This window comes from Erinaceus europaeus, chromosome 2 (genome assembly GCF_950295315.1).
Source record: "Erinaceus europaeus chromosome 2, mEriEur2.1, whole genome shotgun sequence".
NCBI classification, from domain to species: domain Eukaryota; kingdom Metazoa; phylum Chordata; class Mammalia; order Eulipotyphla; family Erinaceidae; genus Erinaceus; species Erinaceus europaeus.
This window is the reverse complement of record NC_080163.1, coordinates 74,357,955-74,377,087: the sequence shown is the minus strand read 5'-3', so window position 1 is coordinate 74,377,087 and position 19,133 is coordinate 74,357,955. Positions and strand designations below refer to the sequence as shown.

Here is a 19,133-nt window from a genome sequence, read left to right as displayed (position 1 = left end):
GGATCATCTTGTCTCATTTTGAAGACAAACAACTACGAAAAGCCTCCTTGGATATTATGGGAACTGAAAAATGCTGTGATAATTGCAGGTCCAGGTAAAGATTTCTTCCTATAAATGGATATTCAAGAGCTCTTTGCTTTATAAATCACTATTAATTGAATTTTTATTGAGTAATATATAGTACAATTTTTAAAATAATGCATTTACTTCTTTAAGACAAAGGAAACATTTTGCTTCATAAATAGACCAATAAAATGGTAGAACTAAATTAAAAAATTTCAGTAGTTTCATTAAATGTCAATAGCTTAAAAACCACTTAGAAACATGTCATTTCAGTTGGTTTAAAATATGGACCAGCTATATACTGTCCACAAAAAATTCTTTACAGGTGTAATTATATAGGTTAGTTTTTTTTAAAAAACTACATACCATGAAAGCACAAATTTTAAATACTGGTATAAATTTTTTAATATCAGATAATGGAGATATGGAGAGATAGTATCATTAGGGATAAAGGAAGGCATACATGAGGATAAAGGGATCAGTTTGCTAACAGGTTTCTAGAGAAACACAAACACACACATTGATTTTTAGTAATTGAATCATGCAGTCAAGTGGTTAACAAGTTTGAAATTTATTGGGAAAGTTGGCAGGGCAGTTAGGTAGGATTTCTGTGTCAGTTTTATATCACAACTGCTTGTTTTCCAATCTGACCAGAAGAGACTTACATTGAATGTAATCTTTTACACTTACAGTGATTCTAAATGTTAATCCCATCTACAGAATGCCTTTGTAGCAGTGTCTATCAATAGAAAAGTGACTGATGAAGGTATAGTGCAGGACTTCCATGCCTAAAGTTGAGTCTTAGCACCACACTGCCAGAGTAGTGCTCCTCCCTCCCAATAGATAAGAATAAAACATTAAATAAGAATAGATGACATAAAAACATTAAAAAACAAAAACAAAACAAGATATCAATAGACTAGTGTTTGACCAATTAACTGATCCTCACAGCCACATAGATTGGCACATAAAATTTGTCATATCTCAGAATACATAAACCTAAATTTGCATATACTTAGCAGAAGAACTGACTGAACTGAAAGGAGAAATAGAGAAGTCCTACTATAATTGGTGACTTTAACATCTTCTCTAGGTAGTTAATAGAACTAGAATACAGAAAACCTAAAACTAGAAACAGACAAAAAAAAACCCTAGAATACAGTAAGAAAATAGGTTCTGAATAAAACTAGCATCAGACTTGATCTAGTTGTTATTTTTTAACCTTCATGTAACAACAGGGTACAAATTCTTTTTCAGTTACAGAGAAGCCTTTATGAAAATACATCACATACTAGGTCACAAAATACTCTAGTAAATTTAAGTGAACTGTATTCATGGAGTACAATTTCTAAATATAGTACACTCAGAATCATTAACATAACAAAAGATGCTAGGCACATAGATATTAAAAGACACACTCCTAGGGAGTCGGGCAGTACCACAGTTGGTTAAGCGCACGTGGCGTGAAGCGCAAGGACCGGTGTAAGGATCCTGGGTTGAGCCCCCAGCTCCTCACTTGCAGGGGAGTCGCTCCACAGGTGGTGAAGCAGGTCTGCAGGTGTCTGTCCTTCTCTCTTCTTCTCCTCTCTTCTTCTTCCCCTCCTCTCTCCATTTCTCTCTGTCCTAACAACGACAACATCAATAACTACAGCAACAATAAAACAACAACAACAAAGGCAACCAAAGGGAAAAATTAAAAAAAAAAAAAAAAGACATACTACTAATAGTATAGACAACTAATAGCAAGGCATCTTATTTAATTTTACTATATTTATTATAGAGGTGTTAAAGATATGTAAGGCAGCATTAAGACACTGTTTTCACTTCTAAGATCCAGTGATCTTTGGGCAGCACATTGGGTCTTACTTTAGAAATCATTCTCTAATTACTAAAATATTTTTCTACCTTTAGTATGTAACATTTCCTCTGTTGATAATAGAGTATCATTGGTAACTTAAAATTTTCTTTTCCTGTCTTTATTTCATTGTGGGGTTAATGGTTTATAGTGCAGTACATGAGTACAATTTCACATCTCCTGTGAATCATGCAAGAGGACCTCAAGTTTCCCTCTACCCCCTTTCTCTCTGTCCTTTCCCAGAGTCCTTTGTTTTGGTGTAATATACCAGACCCAAGTGATTTCTTTCTGTCCTTATTTCTTTTTATTTTTCTTCTTTTCTTATCTTGTCTTTTTTTTATTTTTTATTTTTTATTTTTCCCTCCTCCAGGGTTATTGCTGGGCTCGGTGCCTGCACCATGAATCCACCGCTCCTGGAGGCCATTTTTTTTTTCCCCCTTTTGTTGCCCTTGTTGTAGCTTCGTTGTGGTTATTATTATTGCCCTTGTTGACGCAATTCGTTGTTGGATAGGACAGAGAGAAATGGAGAGAGGAGGGGAAGACAGAGAAGGGGAGAGAAAGATAGACACCTGCAGACCTGCTTCACCGCCTGTGAAGCAACTCCCCTGCAGGTGGGGAGCCGGGGGCTCAAACCGGGATCCTTACTCCAGTCCCTGCGCTTTGCGCCACATGCGCTTAACCCACTGCGCCACCGCCCGACCCCCTTGTCTTTTATTTTTTTAAAGATTGTATTAATGAGAAAGATAAGAGGAAAAAGGGGTCAGGTGGTGGCACACCTGGTTAAGTGCACACATTACAGTGTACAAGGATAAGATAGGAGAAAGACAGAAAAAGAATCAGGCAGTCTATATGTTTTATCCACTGTACTACCTCCCAGACCACTACTTTGTTCTTACTTCTTAAGTTCTCCTCCTTTATATATATATATATTTTAATTTATTGTTAGAGACAGAGAGAAATTGACAGGGGAGAAGGACATAGATGAGAGGGGGGTAGAGGACCGAGAGAGACCTGCAGCCCTGCTTCATCACTTGTGAAGCTTTCCCTCTGCAGGTGGGGATCAGGTCTTGAACCTGGGTCCTTGCACACTGTAATCTGAGCACTTAACCAGGTGTGCCACCGCCTGTTCCCCCCTTCTTTTTTTCTTCCAAGGACTACGAATCCACAGTTTCTGGCAGCCATCTTTGTTGTTGCTGCTGTTGGATAGGATGGAGAGAAATTGAGAGAGGAGGGAGAAGATGGTGAGGGGAAGAGGAAGATAGACACCTGCAGACTTGGTCCACCACTTGAGAAGCAACCCCCCCTGCAGGTGGGGAGCCAGAGATTTAAATTGAGATCCTTAGGCCAGTCCTTGTGCTTCACACTATGTGTGCTTAACTCAGTGCCCTACTACCTGCCCCCCTTAAGTTCTACTTATAAGTGAGATCAGTTAGTATTTGTCCTTCTCTTTTTGACTTATTTAATGTAACAATGATGTATTCAAGTTCTATCCAAGATGAGGCAAGGGAGAAGATTTTATCATTTTATATATATTTCATTTGTTTTTGATAGAATGTTACAAGATTGTAAGATAACAGTGTATAATTCTATACCACATCCAACACCAAAGTTTTATATTTGAATAACTGTTTCTGCCCTTTTTTTGTGGTCCATTGGCTTGTATAGTAGTTTTCCATCCTTTCACTTCACATGTACAAACTACTGTATTTTACTGTTGACTGTAAACCATTAATGAGAAAGGCTTTCAACCAAAACTACTGTATCCTGCTAGACTGTCATTCATACTAGATGGAGGCATAAACACCTCAGACAAGCAACAGTTGAAGGAATCAGCTATCACCCAGCCTGCCTTACAAGAAGTTCTGAAAGGTCTCTTATAAACAGCCACATCATAAATATGCCGTATATCAGAACACTCTTAAAATTTTAGAATAATGGCATTAAAATATCTTTATCCTATACTATCAATAAATGTCAGTGGCTTGAATTCACCTATTAAAAGGCACAGAGTAGGAATATGGATCAGAGAACACAACCCAACCATATGCTGCCTGCAGGAATCCCACCTACCTCAACAAGACAGACTCAGTACATTTTATCTTCTATGAAACCATCATCCTGTTCCACCATAGGGATTTAGTTGCCCCATCTTCCCATAGTGAAAATGTATATTCGGGTCAATAGAAATTCTATAAATCAGCATTAGAAATGAAAGCAGAACTGAAAGTTGGGAAAATATTGTAGGTGTTACTGTATGGGAATTTTATAGCTTTAAATATGTATATTAGAAAAGAAAAATTAATAAGGTGAATACCCTTAAATTAATACAGGAGACTAAACCCAAATATAGTCTTCCCCCCCCAAAATCTAACAATTTACTACATAGATGACTTGTTTTTCATAAACAACTTAATTTTTCTTGCAACAAATTTATTTTTCTCTTATAAGCTAATACAAAAGTTCAGTTTTCCTAAGTGAGCAAGGGGGAACATTGAGTTGTTACCTTGTTCTCAGCTTGCTTAAATTTTCCCCACCTCTTTCTGTAGGTTGAGATAAATTCTTTGAAACAAATTGATACTCTTCAACATAGCATATATGTGTGATGCTGTGTTATAGTTTATATTTCATGTTTCAGATAATTCACAGGATCTTGGCTGTAATGAGCTTTACTTGTAGCTTCTGAAGCTGTTGAACATTTAGATATATTGTCACTTACTTTTTTTTTTTTTTTTTTTTTTTTGGTAATATCGTTCCAGGGAATGAGTTAAGCATCTCATACATGCAGGATATCCTACTGCCAGACAAATTCCTTGATGTAGTTCCTGTTCTTTTTTTTTTTTTTTTTTTTTTTTTTTAGAGAGAGAAAGATAGAGAAGTAGACAGGAAAGAGAGGAGAGACACGACTCCATTTCCTCATTCATAGACCTCCTTCCAGTGCTATTCATGGTGCTCCCATACAGTGTCAAGCCTTGAATTCAGGACCTTATGCACAGTAAGGTATATGTTCTACTGGGTTAACTATCTCTTGGCCCTATTTTATTGTTACATCAAATCTTTGACTAACCACCTTCTTAACATATTTTTATTTAGATTGGATCATTGCTTTTCCATTGAAGACTCAGATGATACCTCTCAGGACTTTGGTACAGAAGCATTTCAGCTATTATCTGCAGTGAGCATCCTAGGAGAAAAGTTTGGAATTAAGATGCCAATTTTATTTCTCCGAGGATCTGTAAGTATATCTGTGATTCACCTTTCAATTCTCTTACCCCTGTTATTTTTATTCAGTGGTTATGCACTGTGATTATGGTTTTAGGTTATTAGAAACTCAGAGAGATAGCCTAATGAATCCACTTAAGCACTGCATTCATTACTTAGCATAAAACCTGGGTGGAAAAGTTAATGTAATAACATAAGCTGCTGTTTTCATGTTCCAAACTTATGTTATTTCTTTATCTCAAGCTGGAAGACTTATATTAGTTTATCACATTACTATTGGATATATCCCTTGACTAATCTTTTTCAGATAATTAAGAAAAGTTAACTTTCATTTTGTCAAGGTGCAGGAAGTCTGGAATTATATTTCTTGGTGAGCTGGAAAGTAGCAAATGCTTTGAGAAATATTTTAACTTCAGTGATTACTTAAAAATTATGTTCTAAGCTCAATAACAATATTTACTATATACTTTTATTTCTATTTCCTCTTCCACTTTAGGTATATTTAAAATTCCAAGATGTTTTTTCATTTGCTTTGCCAATGAACCATCAATTCAACTGCTTTACTGAGTGACTAAGATGCCAATATTATGCTAACACTTACAGTTATACATTTGAATGTCATGACCTTTATAGTCAAAGAACCTCCTTTGTAGTGATTTTTGTCTGAATATAATTTTATTCGTGATTTAGAAGGTTGGAAAACAAAACCAAGTATTATGAATTGATGGGAGTTGAATAGATCAAAACTAGAAGAATAGAATCCTTTGCAAGTTTTTCTATTTATTGAAAACATACTTAAAAGTAGAGATTAAGAGGCCAAAGAGAGAACTTATTGGGTAGGACATTGCCATTTATATGTTGCAGGTTTAAGTTCTGATAGCACATTGGAAGGGCTATGGCTCTGAAGGTGCTGAAGCTCCAGAACAATGAGGGCTGGCTCTACCAAAAAGAAAAAAAAGGAAAAAAAAAAAGGAACATAGGGTTTAAAACTCTCATTTTGCAATTAAATTAAAAAATAAGGTTAGCGTTCATTTGTTAAATACTTGACTATTTCATTAAACATTTTAATGTTTTATTTAGAAAAGACTTCTGAAATTGAGGGAGTCTGGCAGTAGCACAGTGGGTTAAGCGCAGGTGGCGTGAAGCGTAAGGACCTGTGCAAGGAGCCTGGTTTGAGCCCCTGGCTCCCCACCTGCAGGGGAGTCGCTTCACAGGTGGTGAAGCAGGTCTGCAGGTGTCTATCTTTCTCTCCCCCTCTCTGTCCTCTCCTCCTCTCTCCATTTCTCTCTGTCCTACCCAATAACAACAACAAAGGCAACAAAAGGGAATAAATAAATATTTTTTAAAAAGACTTCTGAAATTGAAATGCTATTAAATATTTTAATGACATGTTAAGAATTTGCTAACCTTTTAGACATTAATATTTTTAGAATCTGAATGGACTTTAAAATTTTATTTTTTAATTAAAATTTTGATTAGAAATTTATAAATAGAATTGTGACCCAAGGAATTTAATATTTTATCTATTATGAGTTTTTATATTTTTTTAATAAATTTTTAAAATAAATAATTTAAAATTTTTTAAATAAAAAATTTTAAATATATTTTTAAAATAAATTGCAACATGTAGGTTAAATATAATTGAGACCTATGAAAATGTCTTTGGTCCTGGTGGTTTTTAAAACCTGTATATCCCAGTTGAATGTATAATTTATAAAAATTACCCTTCTTTTAATTTGGTGCAATCCAACAGTATCCAGTATCAACAAATAAGTGCAAGTGGGCTCCTAGACAAACTCGAACTGGTCACAAGAGGGATCAGATTTCACTTATTATTTGGAAACCAAGTCTGATCACTTATACTGACAGTCTCTTCTGGGAGTCTTCAAATTAAGAAGTTTGTTCTTTGTGAAATTTTATACTACCTTTGCTAGATAAAGGTACAAACTTTTTAAAAAAAAGTACCACTTATGGAAATTTTGTAGACAGTAAAATAGGTCTCCTTTCCCCATCTCAGTGATCTTACTATCTACCGGGATATAGTTTTAAAAATTACACTTGTCATTTCTTTGGAAATTTAGTAAACTGCCCACTTTAACTAATTTAGGAAAAAAATAATATTGCTGTAGCTAATTAGAATCTGTAAGATGGTATCTTAGAGAACTCTTGAATTTTATTTAAAGAACTGATTCTCCTTACAGAAGATTTTTTTTTTTTCTAACTAGTGTTAGTGCTTATGTAGCCCATACAAGTCATTGTGAATGGAGTTTAAAATTTCTTTTTTTAAAGTGTAACTTTAGTTAAAAATTAAGTTCAAATGTTGTCTAAGGACCTTTGTCTAAACTGTCTAATTAGCTCACCACATAAAAATTACTGAAGATCATGTGTAAATAAGTTATGATATACAATTATTTTAATTTTACTGATGGAAAACAGCACATTCATTAATTTGTACAACTAGGAGATTAAGTAGAACCTTTGTCTTGGTCATATTATCAGAGTGCTATCTTGTAATGGATACAGAATTATTATTATATTAAAGATATTTTTATCTGTATTTATTTGATAGAGATAGTTTGAAATCAGGAGGGAAGGGGGAGATAGACAGGAAGACAGGGTTAGCTAGGGCTCTGTGTCACCACTACAAATCCAATGCTCCTGGTGGCCATTTTTCCCCTCCCTCCCTCCCTTCTTATTTATTTATTTATTTATTTATTGCCTCCAGAGCTATTGTTGGGGCCTGGTAGCAGCACTACAAATCCACAGCTCCTAGAGGTCACTTTTTTTTTTGTTTTTCATTTTTTTACTAGATAGAGACATCCAGAAATCGAGAGGGAAGGGGGTGATAGAGAGGGAGAGAAACAGAAAGACACCTGCTGCCCTGCTTCACCACTTGCAAAGCTCTCCCCCTGCAGGTGGGGGCTAGGGGCTTGATCCTGGGTCCTTGCCATTGTAACATGTGCACTCAATCAGGTGCGCCACCACCTGGCCCCCTAGATAAGATTTTTTGATAAAACATACTATGACTATAAGCAGCCATTGGGAAGATACTGGTTTTTTTTTTTTTTTTCCTCCAGGGTTATTGCTAGGGTTCGGTGCCTGCACTATGAGTACCACTGGTCCTGGAGGCCATTTTTCCCATTTTTATTGCCTTTGTTGTTGCCCTTGCTGTTGTTGTTATTGTTGCTATTGTTGTTGGATACGACAAAGAGAAATTGAGAAAGGAGAAGACAGAGAGGGAGAGAGAAAGACACCTGCAGACCTGCCTCATTGCGGATGAAGCGACCCTTCCCCCCCGCCCCCCGCAGGTGCCCTGGGATCATTATGCAGGTCCTTGCACTTTGCGCCATGTACCCTTAACCCAGTGCATTACCGCCAGGTCTCAGGTAGTTTTTTTTTTTTTTTTTTGATTTTTTAATTATATTTATTTATTTATTGGATTGAGACTGCTAGAAATCGAGAGGGAAAGGGGAGATAGAGAGGGAGAGAAACAGAGACAGCTGCAGCACTGCTTTACTATTTGTGAAGCTTTCCCCCTGCAGGTGTAGGCTGAGAGTTTGAACCCGGATCCTTATGTATTGTAACGTGTGCATTCAACCAGGTGCATCACTGCCCAGTCCCCATTTTAATTTTTCTCTTTTATTTTTATTTATTTATTTATTTATTTTGCCACTAGAGCTATCACTAGGAGCTCAGTGCCTGTATAACTCAGCTCCTCCCAGTATTACTCCTCCTCCAAGAGGGGAGGAGGAAGAAACAGAGACAAGAAAGAGATACAGAAAGAGACAAGAGAGAAAGAGAGAGACATAGCGCTACTTCACTAATCATAAAGCTCCTTTCACATGGGGACTGGAGGCTTGAATCTGGTTCTTGCACATAGTATAATGTGTGCTCTTTGTAGAATGCTACTGCCCACCCCCTAAATGTTTATTTTTAGATTGAATGGTCTTAAGATACTAGAAAGAAGATGGTTTAGAAATGTACCCTCCTTAGTTAAAAATTAATGCCCACATTCTCTTTCATAGCAAATTTCTTTTTTTTATATTTATGTATTTATTTATTCCCTTTTGTTGTCCTTGTTGTTTTATTGTTGTTGTTATTGATGTCGTCATTGTTGGATAGGACAGAAAGAAATGGAGAGAGGAGGGAAAGTCAGAGAGGGAGAGAAAGACACGTGCAGACCTGCTTCACCGCCTGTGGAGCGACTCCCCTGCAGGTGGGAAACTAGGGGCTCGAACCGCGATCCTTGCATGGGTCCTTGCTCTTTGCGCCACCTGCGCTTAACCCACTGCGCCACTGCTGGACTCCCTCATAGCAAATTTCTTATCCTAAATAGCCTTGCTATTTGAATGTTAAATTTTAAGTTTAATTAGAATACTTAAGCATTTCAATGTTTCAGGTGTGGAGACAAGGGCTTGAACCGGATCCTTATACTGGTCCTTGCACTTTGTGCCACCTGTACCTTTTGATACTTAGGAAGCTAGTTGTTGTATACTGGATTCTTTGCTAACCTTTTATCATAAAAAAAGCAGGCACCTTCACACACATATCTGCAAAGAAAGATGAATATCATTTTCCTCACTTTCTGCTTATACATGTCATGGGAAATTTCATCTGATTAGTAGGTTAGAGTCTCAGCTAAAGGGAGTTTGAGAAATAGTATTTGTAACTTGCCTGGTTCAGTGGCAGAAATCACAGCAGTGAAAGTTAGAATGACCTATGACTTAGAATATGCTATAGTTACAAAAACATCTGTCTGAAGAGACTAGTGTTCATAGCGGCAAACGCTAGAAGAAGAAGTGTTCATAGCAGTACTATTTGTAGTAGCTCAAACTTGGAACTAACCCAGATGTTGGTTCAGCAGATGAGTGGTTAAGAAAGGTGTATATATATATATATATATATATAGTACTATATATATATATATATATATATATAGTACTACTCAGCTGTAAGAAGTGATGAAATCTTATCTTTTGCCACATCTCAGCTGGAATTTGAATGAATTGTGTTAAGTGAGATAAGTCAGAAGAAGGACAAATACTGGATGAACTTTCTCATGGATGGAATTTAAGAAACAGAGAAAACGGTAGGATTTAGACAAGTTGCGACCTACAGTAGAGTTGGAGGGAGGGTGTTGGCAACCTAGTAAACAACAGTGGAGGAATACTTAAATTGGTGGTGGAAGTAGTAGTATGCAGATACCTATCACGGGGAGATAAGAAATTGTTCTTGGGTTGAACAGTGCCACACCTGGTTAAGTGTTTGTGTTACCACATGCTAGGTTTCAAACCCCTGGTCCCCACCTGAAGGGAAGCTTCACAAGCAGTGAAGCACAGCTACAGATCTCTCTCTCTCTCTTCCATCCCTTTCCCTTTTTCTCTTTGTCCTATCAAATAGAATAAGTAAAGAAAAAGAGAGAGAGAGAAAGAAAGAAGGAAAGATACTGTATTCATGTGAGAATAACTGACTTATACATAACTTTTTCTTCATGAAAATGATTTGGAAAAGAAAAGAAAATCTTGGGCTATGAGTTGACTCTTACAGTGGAGTACAAACCTTAATATATGTGAAGGCCTAGGCACTGTTATTCTCACTACGTGAGAGCAATAAAAAACGAAATGAGTAAAATTACATGTATAACGAAGCAGTTTTTTTTTTTAATTCCATCAATCTGTCTAGTTTACTGTCATTAAAAAGTAAAAGGAAGCATTGAGTTTGGAAGAGACTCAATGATACATACATACAGGAGGCACTGAGTTCTGTCTCCAAGAATGCTGGGGCTCATGTGGAGTGGCTCCAACAGGGGAGGGGGGCATAAGCCTCTGACCCTTCCTCACCAGCTCTAGTGGCTGCATGAATTAGAAAGAGGCATCGGAGATATTCTGGTACAAACATCTGTTTATTTGGAGATGGAAATAGGCTCTTATACTGAGTTAAACAAAGAACATTTTTCACATGTGTCAGAAATTACAGGTTTCTTAAAGGTCAGCTTGCCCCCATAATAGGGGGCTGGTATGACAAGAATTGATGAGATACATAAAGGTCAAGACAATTAGTTTCCATGATGCATTTAAGTTAATTATCCAAAGGTATTTGAGAGAAGCACAGGGGTTAAACCAGTAAGGTGAGGTAGAGGAGAAGAAAAACAAAGCTTGATGTAAATCACAGATATCAAAAGACACAAGGAAATAGAATATGGGGTATTACTTCCTGGTACTGGCAGGGGTGTATGATAGAGTGTTTTCTCCTATATAATCAAAAGGTGAAGTTACAGTGGATGTGTGAACTTTGAGTGAACCCTCAAGCAGGCAGCCATTTGGCCTGCTGCTAGCAGGGAGAACTAAGTGTGACAGGCTTGTAGGCTTTCTATGAGCTTGAGAGATTAACAAGGAGAAACTGAGTCTGGGAAACTTTTCCCTCTTGGCTCATCTCTATAAGGAGAGAGGCTAACAAGTGGGATGTTTTTCCAGACCTCCATCCAAGGATGGGAGAGCTCCCCTAAGCTCTACCAAGCTTTCACATAGTCCCACACAGGAACACATAGAGTGAGCATTGAAACCTTGCCATTGGAGCAATATGGGTGGATTTTGAGCATATCATGTTAAATAAAATGAGTAAGACAGAAATTAATACCATGTGGGGCTAGGCAGTGGTGCAGTTTGTTCAGCACAGGCATTGTAGTGTGCAAGGCCCTGGGTTCAAGCCCCTAAACCCCACCAGCGGGGTTAGGAGGGGAAGTTTCATGAGTGGTGAAGAAGGACTGCAGGTTCTCTCCATCTCTTTTCCTCTCTATCTTCTCCTCAATTTATCTTTGTCTTTATCTAATAATAAGTAATAAAATAAATAATTAAAACAAATACCATGTAATTGCTCTTAAAATTGGAATCAGAAGAAAAGAAAGGGGCTGAGTGGTAGCACAGTGGGTTAAGCACACATGGCATAAAGTGCAAGGACCAGTGTAAGGATCCTGATTCAACCCCCTGGCTCCCCACCTGCAGGGGGGTTGCTTCACGAGTAGTGAAGCAGGTCTGCAAGTGTCTGTCTTTCTCTCCTCCTCTCTGTCTTCCCCATCTCTCTCGATTTCTGTCTTATCAACAATAACAGCAGTAACAATAATAACAACAACAAGGCAAACAAAAATGGGGGAAAATGACCTCCAGGAGCAGTGGATTCATGGCACTGAACCCTAGCAATAACCCTGGAGGCGAGAGAGAGAGAGAGAGAGAGAGAGAGAGAGAGAGAAAGAAAGGTATCAAAACCACAGACTCATAGATACTGAGAACAACTCTGAGACAGAGACAAAAGCTGAGGAATGGGAAAAATGTAGGTAAAGAGCTAAAGATAAATCAAAAAGTTTAATTTGGTGGCCAAGTGGTAGTGAAACTGGTAAAGTTCACAAAATGTTTATTATGCTTCATGAATAGTAATTATTCAGTACTTGCCTATGTTCAGGATGGCTTATTTTATCTTACCTGAGAAATTTGGTAGATGAAGTTCTCCACTTATAGAATTTGAGAGCTAGAAAGAATCTCTTATAGGAATACTCTCTTCAGAAAAATATGTTTAAAGTCTCATATGTTTAGCAGTCACTTGTTTTTCCTGGTATTTCTTAGTGAAGCAGCTAAATCAAAGGTGGATTAAGTAAGCTTGGCAGTGCATGATGAACAAATGCACAGTAAGTGCTCTTGACAGTAGAAACTGAGTGATTACCCTGCATACACTGATTTCTGCCTATTGGGTCACATTGCCTTTTATTTAGCTGTGATTAGTTAATTGTTTTATTTATTTATTTAGTTAGTTTATTATGTCACCAGGGCCATGCATATTCATGATTTCATCATTTCACACTGTCTTTTCTAGAGATACAGGTGGAGAGGGAGAAATTCCAAAGCACCAGAGCTCCTGCCAGGGATGTGGCACTCCTGTTTGGTGCTAGGGCTCAAATCTGGGCCCTGTGCATGGCAAACCAGGCATTTTACCACTTGAGCTATGTCTCTGGCTTTCACAATGCCTTTTAAAACCTGTGCTTCTCATCTTGAGCTATAGGTTATGATTCACTGTTTTCAAATAATGTAGGCTAATAAAAAGTTTAAACATCAAAGGTTAAGTATTGCAAAAAATATCCAAGCCCAGGTACTACTGGGGAATGTCTGTCAATATCAAGTTTCCTTTCAGTATTAAAAACACAGGAGCACTACTTTGATTACATATCTGTGACTTAACTATTCAGAATAAGCAACATGATTATACAGATTTTGTAGATTATTGAAACTGAAAATTTGTATTAAATCTTACGAATCATCCAGTAGTTTGTTTTACTGAATCTGTTTCACTAAATAAGCAGATCTTAATTCCATTTCTAATTTCAGTCTTCTCAGCGTCTTGAAAATTATCGCAGTCACAGTTCCTTTGGCATTGGAAAGAATCACACAGAGAGTTGGTGGAAGGCTTTATCCCACCAGCTCATGACTGAGGGATTTTTGTCAGAAGTTTCTGGACAAAGCAAATACATAAAGATTTACAAACTTTCAAAAAAGGTAAACAGTGTAGAAGGGTACATTGCATTTATTTAGCTTTTTAAAACTAAATCTTTTAAAAATATTTTTTCTTGTGTTCTGTTCAACAGGGCAGAGATTGGCTTGACAAAGCCAATAGAGAATTTCCTCAGAAACTTATTCTTCAAGCTAATGAAGAATTATGTCCAAGGGAGCTTTTACCAAGGTTCATTTCTTTTAACTTTCCCCCCCATAAATGATTAATTTTACACCAGTTTACCACAGCAGAAAAATATAAGACATTTGAATAACTTTTAATCACTTTAGTGGATGTGGGTGGATGGGGTCAGTGGGAATCAGATTATTCATAGAATGCTTTCTTGGTAGATATGAAGAAGTTGAGTTTAGTATTGAGAAAGCTACTTTCTCTGTTTTTCCTCTAGTAGCCAACACTATATTTCTTTATGTGTAGAAGGTGGGAAGTAAATGTACTTGTTACCTATTACTACTTTTATTTATGTGTTATTGACCACTTATAATTTATTTTAAATCATAACTTCCTGGAGCTTCTTCTGAAAAAAAAATCAGTTTTACAAATCAAGTATTCTAAAAGAATAATATAATCTCATCTGCCTTTCTTAGACTGGAATTATGATGTCATGATTTGATAATAGCATTTCAGCAGTTGAAGTAATTCTGTATTATTTTTCAGTTCTAAAACTCCAGGCACTCAACAGTATTCCTCTATTCAAGTACCAACTGAATTAACTACAGAGAAGAAGGTATTTTTTTTTTTACTGCACAAGTGGTGCTTATGTTTTTATTCTTTACTGATACAGTTCCCATTTTGAAATTTTATACTTTTCCTCTAAGTAAGAGGAAAATGATATATATATATATATACACATACACACACATACAAGCAGGAGAATTGGAAAAAGCAGTGTTATGTGTACAATAAAATATCTAGTACATGATATCTGTGCTTAATAATATTGAAGAAAGTAACCTATTTTGATGTTGTTAATACTATTCATATTATGATCCTTACAGTTAATAGAAAAATACTTCTTATTCCTAAATTTTCTCATTATTTTCTATATATTGTGCACATGCACACAGTTTCTTGCTTTTTGAATCATTGGTAATAATTACAGATTAAATACTTGCTCATAGGCAGGTTTCAGTTAATTGGAACACTGGAATAATGAACAGATGTGCTGAATTAAAATTTCTGGTGACTTTTGCTGCTTTATTAAAAGTATGCAGAATATAATTGAATTATTTTTGTAACTTGTTTTTCTTATATCTCAGAGCATTCTTTTGAATTGTGTATTTTCTGTAGATTTGGGAGAAATGGGGCATTGGGTTAAGCTTCTTATGACCTTTAGAAGTAAGACGCTGATAAATTAAGAGCTTTATTCAATGGATTCAGTGATTTGAATCGGTCATTGTGAATTTTTTCTAACCATTTTTTGTATGTTCAAAAGCAGTATAACTTGGAGAAGTTGTATTCTTACAAAGTACCTGATAAAATTTCTGAGAGTAGCATTCTTAAAAAAAGGTATGGACATCAATATTTTTATTTCCTATATTTGATCATCCTTTTTTTCTGTCTTTCAAGAGAAAACACCAAGTGACAAACAATTTCATCAGTAGAAACTAAAGATAAAATATGAACTTTTAACAAATATTATAACTATTAAAACGTGTTGTAAAATACTGGTATTAAAATTAATTTGGTATCTAACACATTTGGGTATCATTGTTTGCCAGGCTCTATACTATTTTATTTTATTTTATTTTGTTTGTTTTGTTTTTTACGAGAGCATTGGTTAGCTCTGGCTGAAAAGGTGCCAGCACTTGAACCTGGGACCTCAGAGCCTCAGGCATGAGTCTTGTTGCAGAACCATTATGCTGTATTCCCTGCCCTACTTTACTGTTAAGCATTTTATATGTAGGTTCTCTTTTAATTATTATCAATAGAACAACCTGTGAATAAGTGACTACTGTTAATTTTATTGCATTATTATGAAATACATATAATTTATTATATAATTATACAGTTGTATATGCATATAGTGTATATAATTATAGTACTGCATATAATTCATATTGCCAGACTGCTAAATGTGAAACATTATATAACCTCTTTTTTTTTAACCTATTTTAAAATTTATTTTGGAGACAAAGAAATTGAGAGGGATTGGGAAGATATGGAGTTTTCCCTTCTAAAAGTGGGGACTGGGGGCTTGAACCAGTGTCTTTATGTTCTGTAATGTGTGTGCTCAACCAGGTACACAACCATCTGGTCTCATATCATCTTTTTTTTCTTATTGCTGTTGCTGTTATTGTTGTTGCCACTGCTGTTGTTGTTGGACAGAGAGAGGAGGGGAAGACAGAGAGGGAGGGAGGGAGAGAAAGATCCCTCATATCATTTTTAAATTCAAGAACATACAGCTGGCTTTCAAATCTATTTTTAATCTACATTTTAATATTTATTTATTTATTTATTTAGAGACTGAGAGAGAACAGAGCTTAGCACCCTTGTGCCCCAAATTTAAGGGACTTATTTCCGGAGCCTTCCTTCCTTCCTTCCTTCCTTTCTTTTTTCTTCTTTATTTTTTACAAGGTAATGTTGGTTTATAAGATTGCACGTTTTAGGGAGTCGGGCGGTGGCGCAGCGGGTTAAGCGCACGTGACGCAAATCTCCAGGACCTGCGTAAGGATCCCAGTTCGAGCCCCCGGCTCCCCACCTGCAGGGGAGTCGCTTCACAAGCGGTGAAGCAGGTCTGCAGGTGTCTGTCTTTCTCTCCTCCTCTCTGTCTTCCCCTCCTCTCTCCATTTCTCTCTGTCCTATCCAACAACAACGACATTAATAACCACAACAATGTTAAACAAGGGCAACAAAAAGGAAAATAAATAAATAAATAAACCTTAAAAAAAAGATTGCATGTTTTAGGTGAACCATTTCACCTATCTCCACACTGTGCTACCCTCCATAACCACCAAGTTGTCAGTATCTGTCTCCTGCAGTTCCAGGCCCTTTTCCCATTTTGCCTTTGGTAACCTCATTACTGCCTCAAAAGTCTTAATATATGAACATGCATTTTGAAAAAAGCCTGCATACTTTTTTGAGATAAAGACACCCGTGATTGTGTGGAATTGAAGCACAAAGACATTTAGCTTTAAACACTAGTTTAATGAGCAGTTTATCAGGGTTTGTTTATACAGGAGAAACAGGGCCTGAAAACCTTGTTTGTGGCCATTAGAGCCACCCTTTACATAGGAGATTTATTTCCTACTTTTAAAGGGAACAGTAAGGATTAGATCAAGTGTTATTTCCTTCTTTGTTTCTTCAGTAACTTTAATTCAAAATAACAAACATACCACTTTGACAGATAAAAAATAAAAATTCATTTTAATTTTTTAAATGTTTGTGACATTAAAATGACATTAAAGGTGGCAGAGAATATTGTACTTCCAAGCTTGATATTTGACTTGCAAGTGACATAATAAAAATGTGAAAATTGTCAAGAATTCTAGAGATTATATCTGAAGATGGAGAATTTGAATTAAAGCTTCTAAAAGCAAGAAATAAATCTCCTGTGTAAAAGGTTACTCACATTCTAATGGTTTGGTCACTTATATAGTACTACTTTGGTCTAAGATGTTTACCATGATATTTAATAAACTCCCACTCAATTTTAATAAAAAGTTTGTTGATTTAACATTGGAATACAATATTGTAAGATTTAAGGAGTATAATATCACACTTCTGAGTGTGTTAATACATATACAATTTTTAAAAATATTTTATTATTTATTGGATAAAGAAGTTGAGTGGGAAGTTCCAAAATATGAGGAAAGTAGATAAATACCATTAACTGTTAACCCCTTTGATCTAACCTAGGGCCCATATATATATATTCACATTTAGCGCAGGAGCCTGTGTAACCTCTGTGTCCCTGTCAGTCTGTGTTCACAGTCTATGATTACAGCTGGGAACATTCTAGGCTTTACTTATTTCAGGACCAGTCTACCTCAAGTGCCAGAGTAGGATGACCCAGCCTTCATTCAGAGAGTGTGACTGTCCCATTATTACGTTATTTTAAAAGTTTGTTTATTTTTGGCTGAGAAGATTCACAGCAGTAGTATACCCAATTTGCATGCTCGAGGCTTCAGATTACCCAGATTCAATTCCTAATGCCACCATATTATAGCTAAAGAGTGCTCTGCCCCCACCTCCCATTTTCTCTTTTGAGAAGTCAAAAGCAGTACTATTCCTGCCCCTTTCTTACTTGCTTTTGAAGAAAGGTGTGACCATTTCAGCTAATCCCATGTTAATATTCCTTTGGTTGAAAAATTAGTATATTATAATAAGAATTGTAGATTTGATTCCTGTTGATTTAAAAATATTATCACCAGTGTAAAGAAGAATTTTTTTTCTCCTAAAACTTTAGTTAGAGGGAGGTCAAACCTGCTACTACATTACCAGCTCTGTGATGAGCTCAAATTATGATTAAACATGTGATTATGACAACTGTATTACATCTAGATTGTTTAAAATCTATACTGTCACATAATTAACATTGTCTTTCTGGCACTGTGAAGAGTAAATGTTATTACTAACTTAGATATTCTCATATTGGGGGGTGATATAATGGAGACCTTATAGAAAGTAAGTCTTTCATTATTTATTTTCTGGTAAATATTTTAGAATCAATGTACAGTCGTCAGACAAATCTTACAATTTCCCAGGACCTGTTATTTCAGCTCAAGAGCAGGAGAATCAGGTGAGACTTTTATAAAAAGCATTTTATTTATGAGAGTTCAGTTATGACTCAGTCCATACTTAGACTTCTGTTGCCAATATTTCTTTTTTATCATTTTATTGGGTGTTAATGCCTTTGCATATGAGAAAATGGTACGTGGGTAACATTTCTCACTTCTTCATGATAGAATTTTACAGAACACTCTAATGTTTCTTCTTGATTTAACCATTATATTTGGTGTGTTATGAGGTGCCTTCCTCACTGCTTTTCAATCCACTGATCACACTTGCCTGGATTGACTTGTGTCTAAATAAGGTTTTTAAGAGTTCACAATTGCCTGTCTTAATAGTTGTTTCAATATTATCTCAATCCTTGAAGTTAAGCACTGTGGCTGTGAAACCTTCTTATATTGCTGTGTTATTTATCTTCCCTGCAAGTTGTGGGAGCCTGTGGGCTTTTTAACTATAAGTAGATTTTTAGCCTAATCACATAAAACAGGGTGGGGGATAGATAACACAATGGTTTTACATAGAAACTTCCACACCCAGAGTGTCCAAAGTCCTGAGCCAAATCCCCCAACAAACACACAGCAGCCAGAGCCAAGCCAAGCAGTGCTCTTATGGCTCTGAATTTTTGAATAAATCCTGTTTGTATTTGATGGGTTCTGAGGCAATTAATCAACTTGTTTCCTAATTTATCAGGAGAACAATATGGAAAGGCTCC

General features: G+C 36.2%; 1 protein-coding gene across 1 annotated transcript in view; it reads left to right on the top strand.

The window, feature by feature from the left end:
* The window catches only part of WRN (WRN RecQ like helicase), a 107,145-nt gene that overhangs the window by 69,949 nt on the left and 18,063 nt on the right, over positions 1–19,133 (top strand). The window contains exons 20-26 of the mRNA XM_060171545.1: positions 3–94; positions 5,009–5,150; positions 13,510–13,677; positions 13,767–13,876; positions 14,357–14,417; positions 15,126–15,199; positions 18,356–18,431. Of these exons, the coding sequence (XP_060027528.1) occupies positions 3–94; positions 5,009–5,150; positions 13,510–13,677; positions 13,767–13,876; positions 14,357–14,417; positions 15,126–15,199; positions 18,356–18,431 (723 nt within the window). The remainder of the gene's footprint in view (positions 1–2; positions 95–5,008; positions 5,151–13,509; positions 13,678–13,766; positions 13,877–14,356; positions 14,418–15,125; positions 15,200–18,355; positions 18,432–19,133) is intronic.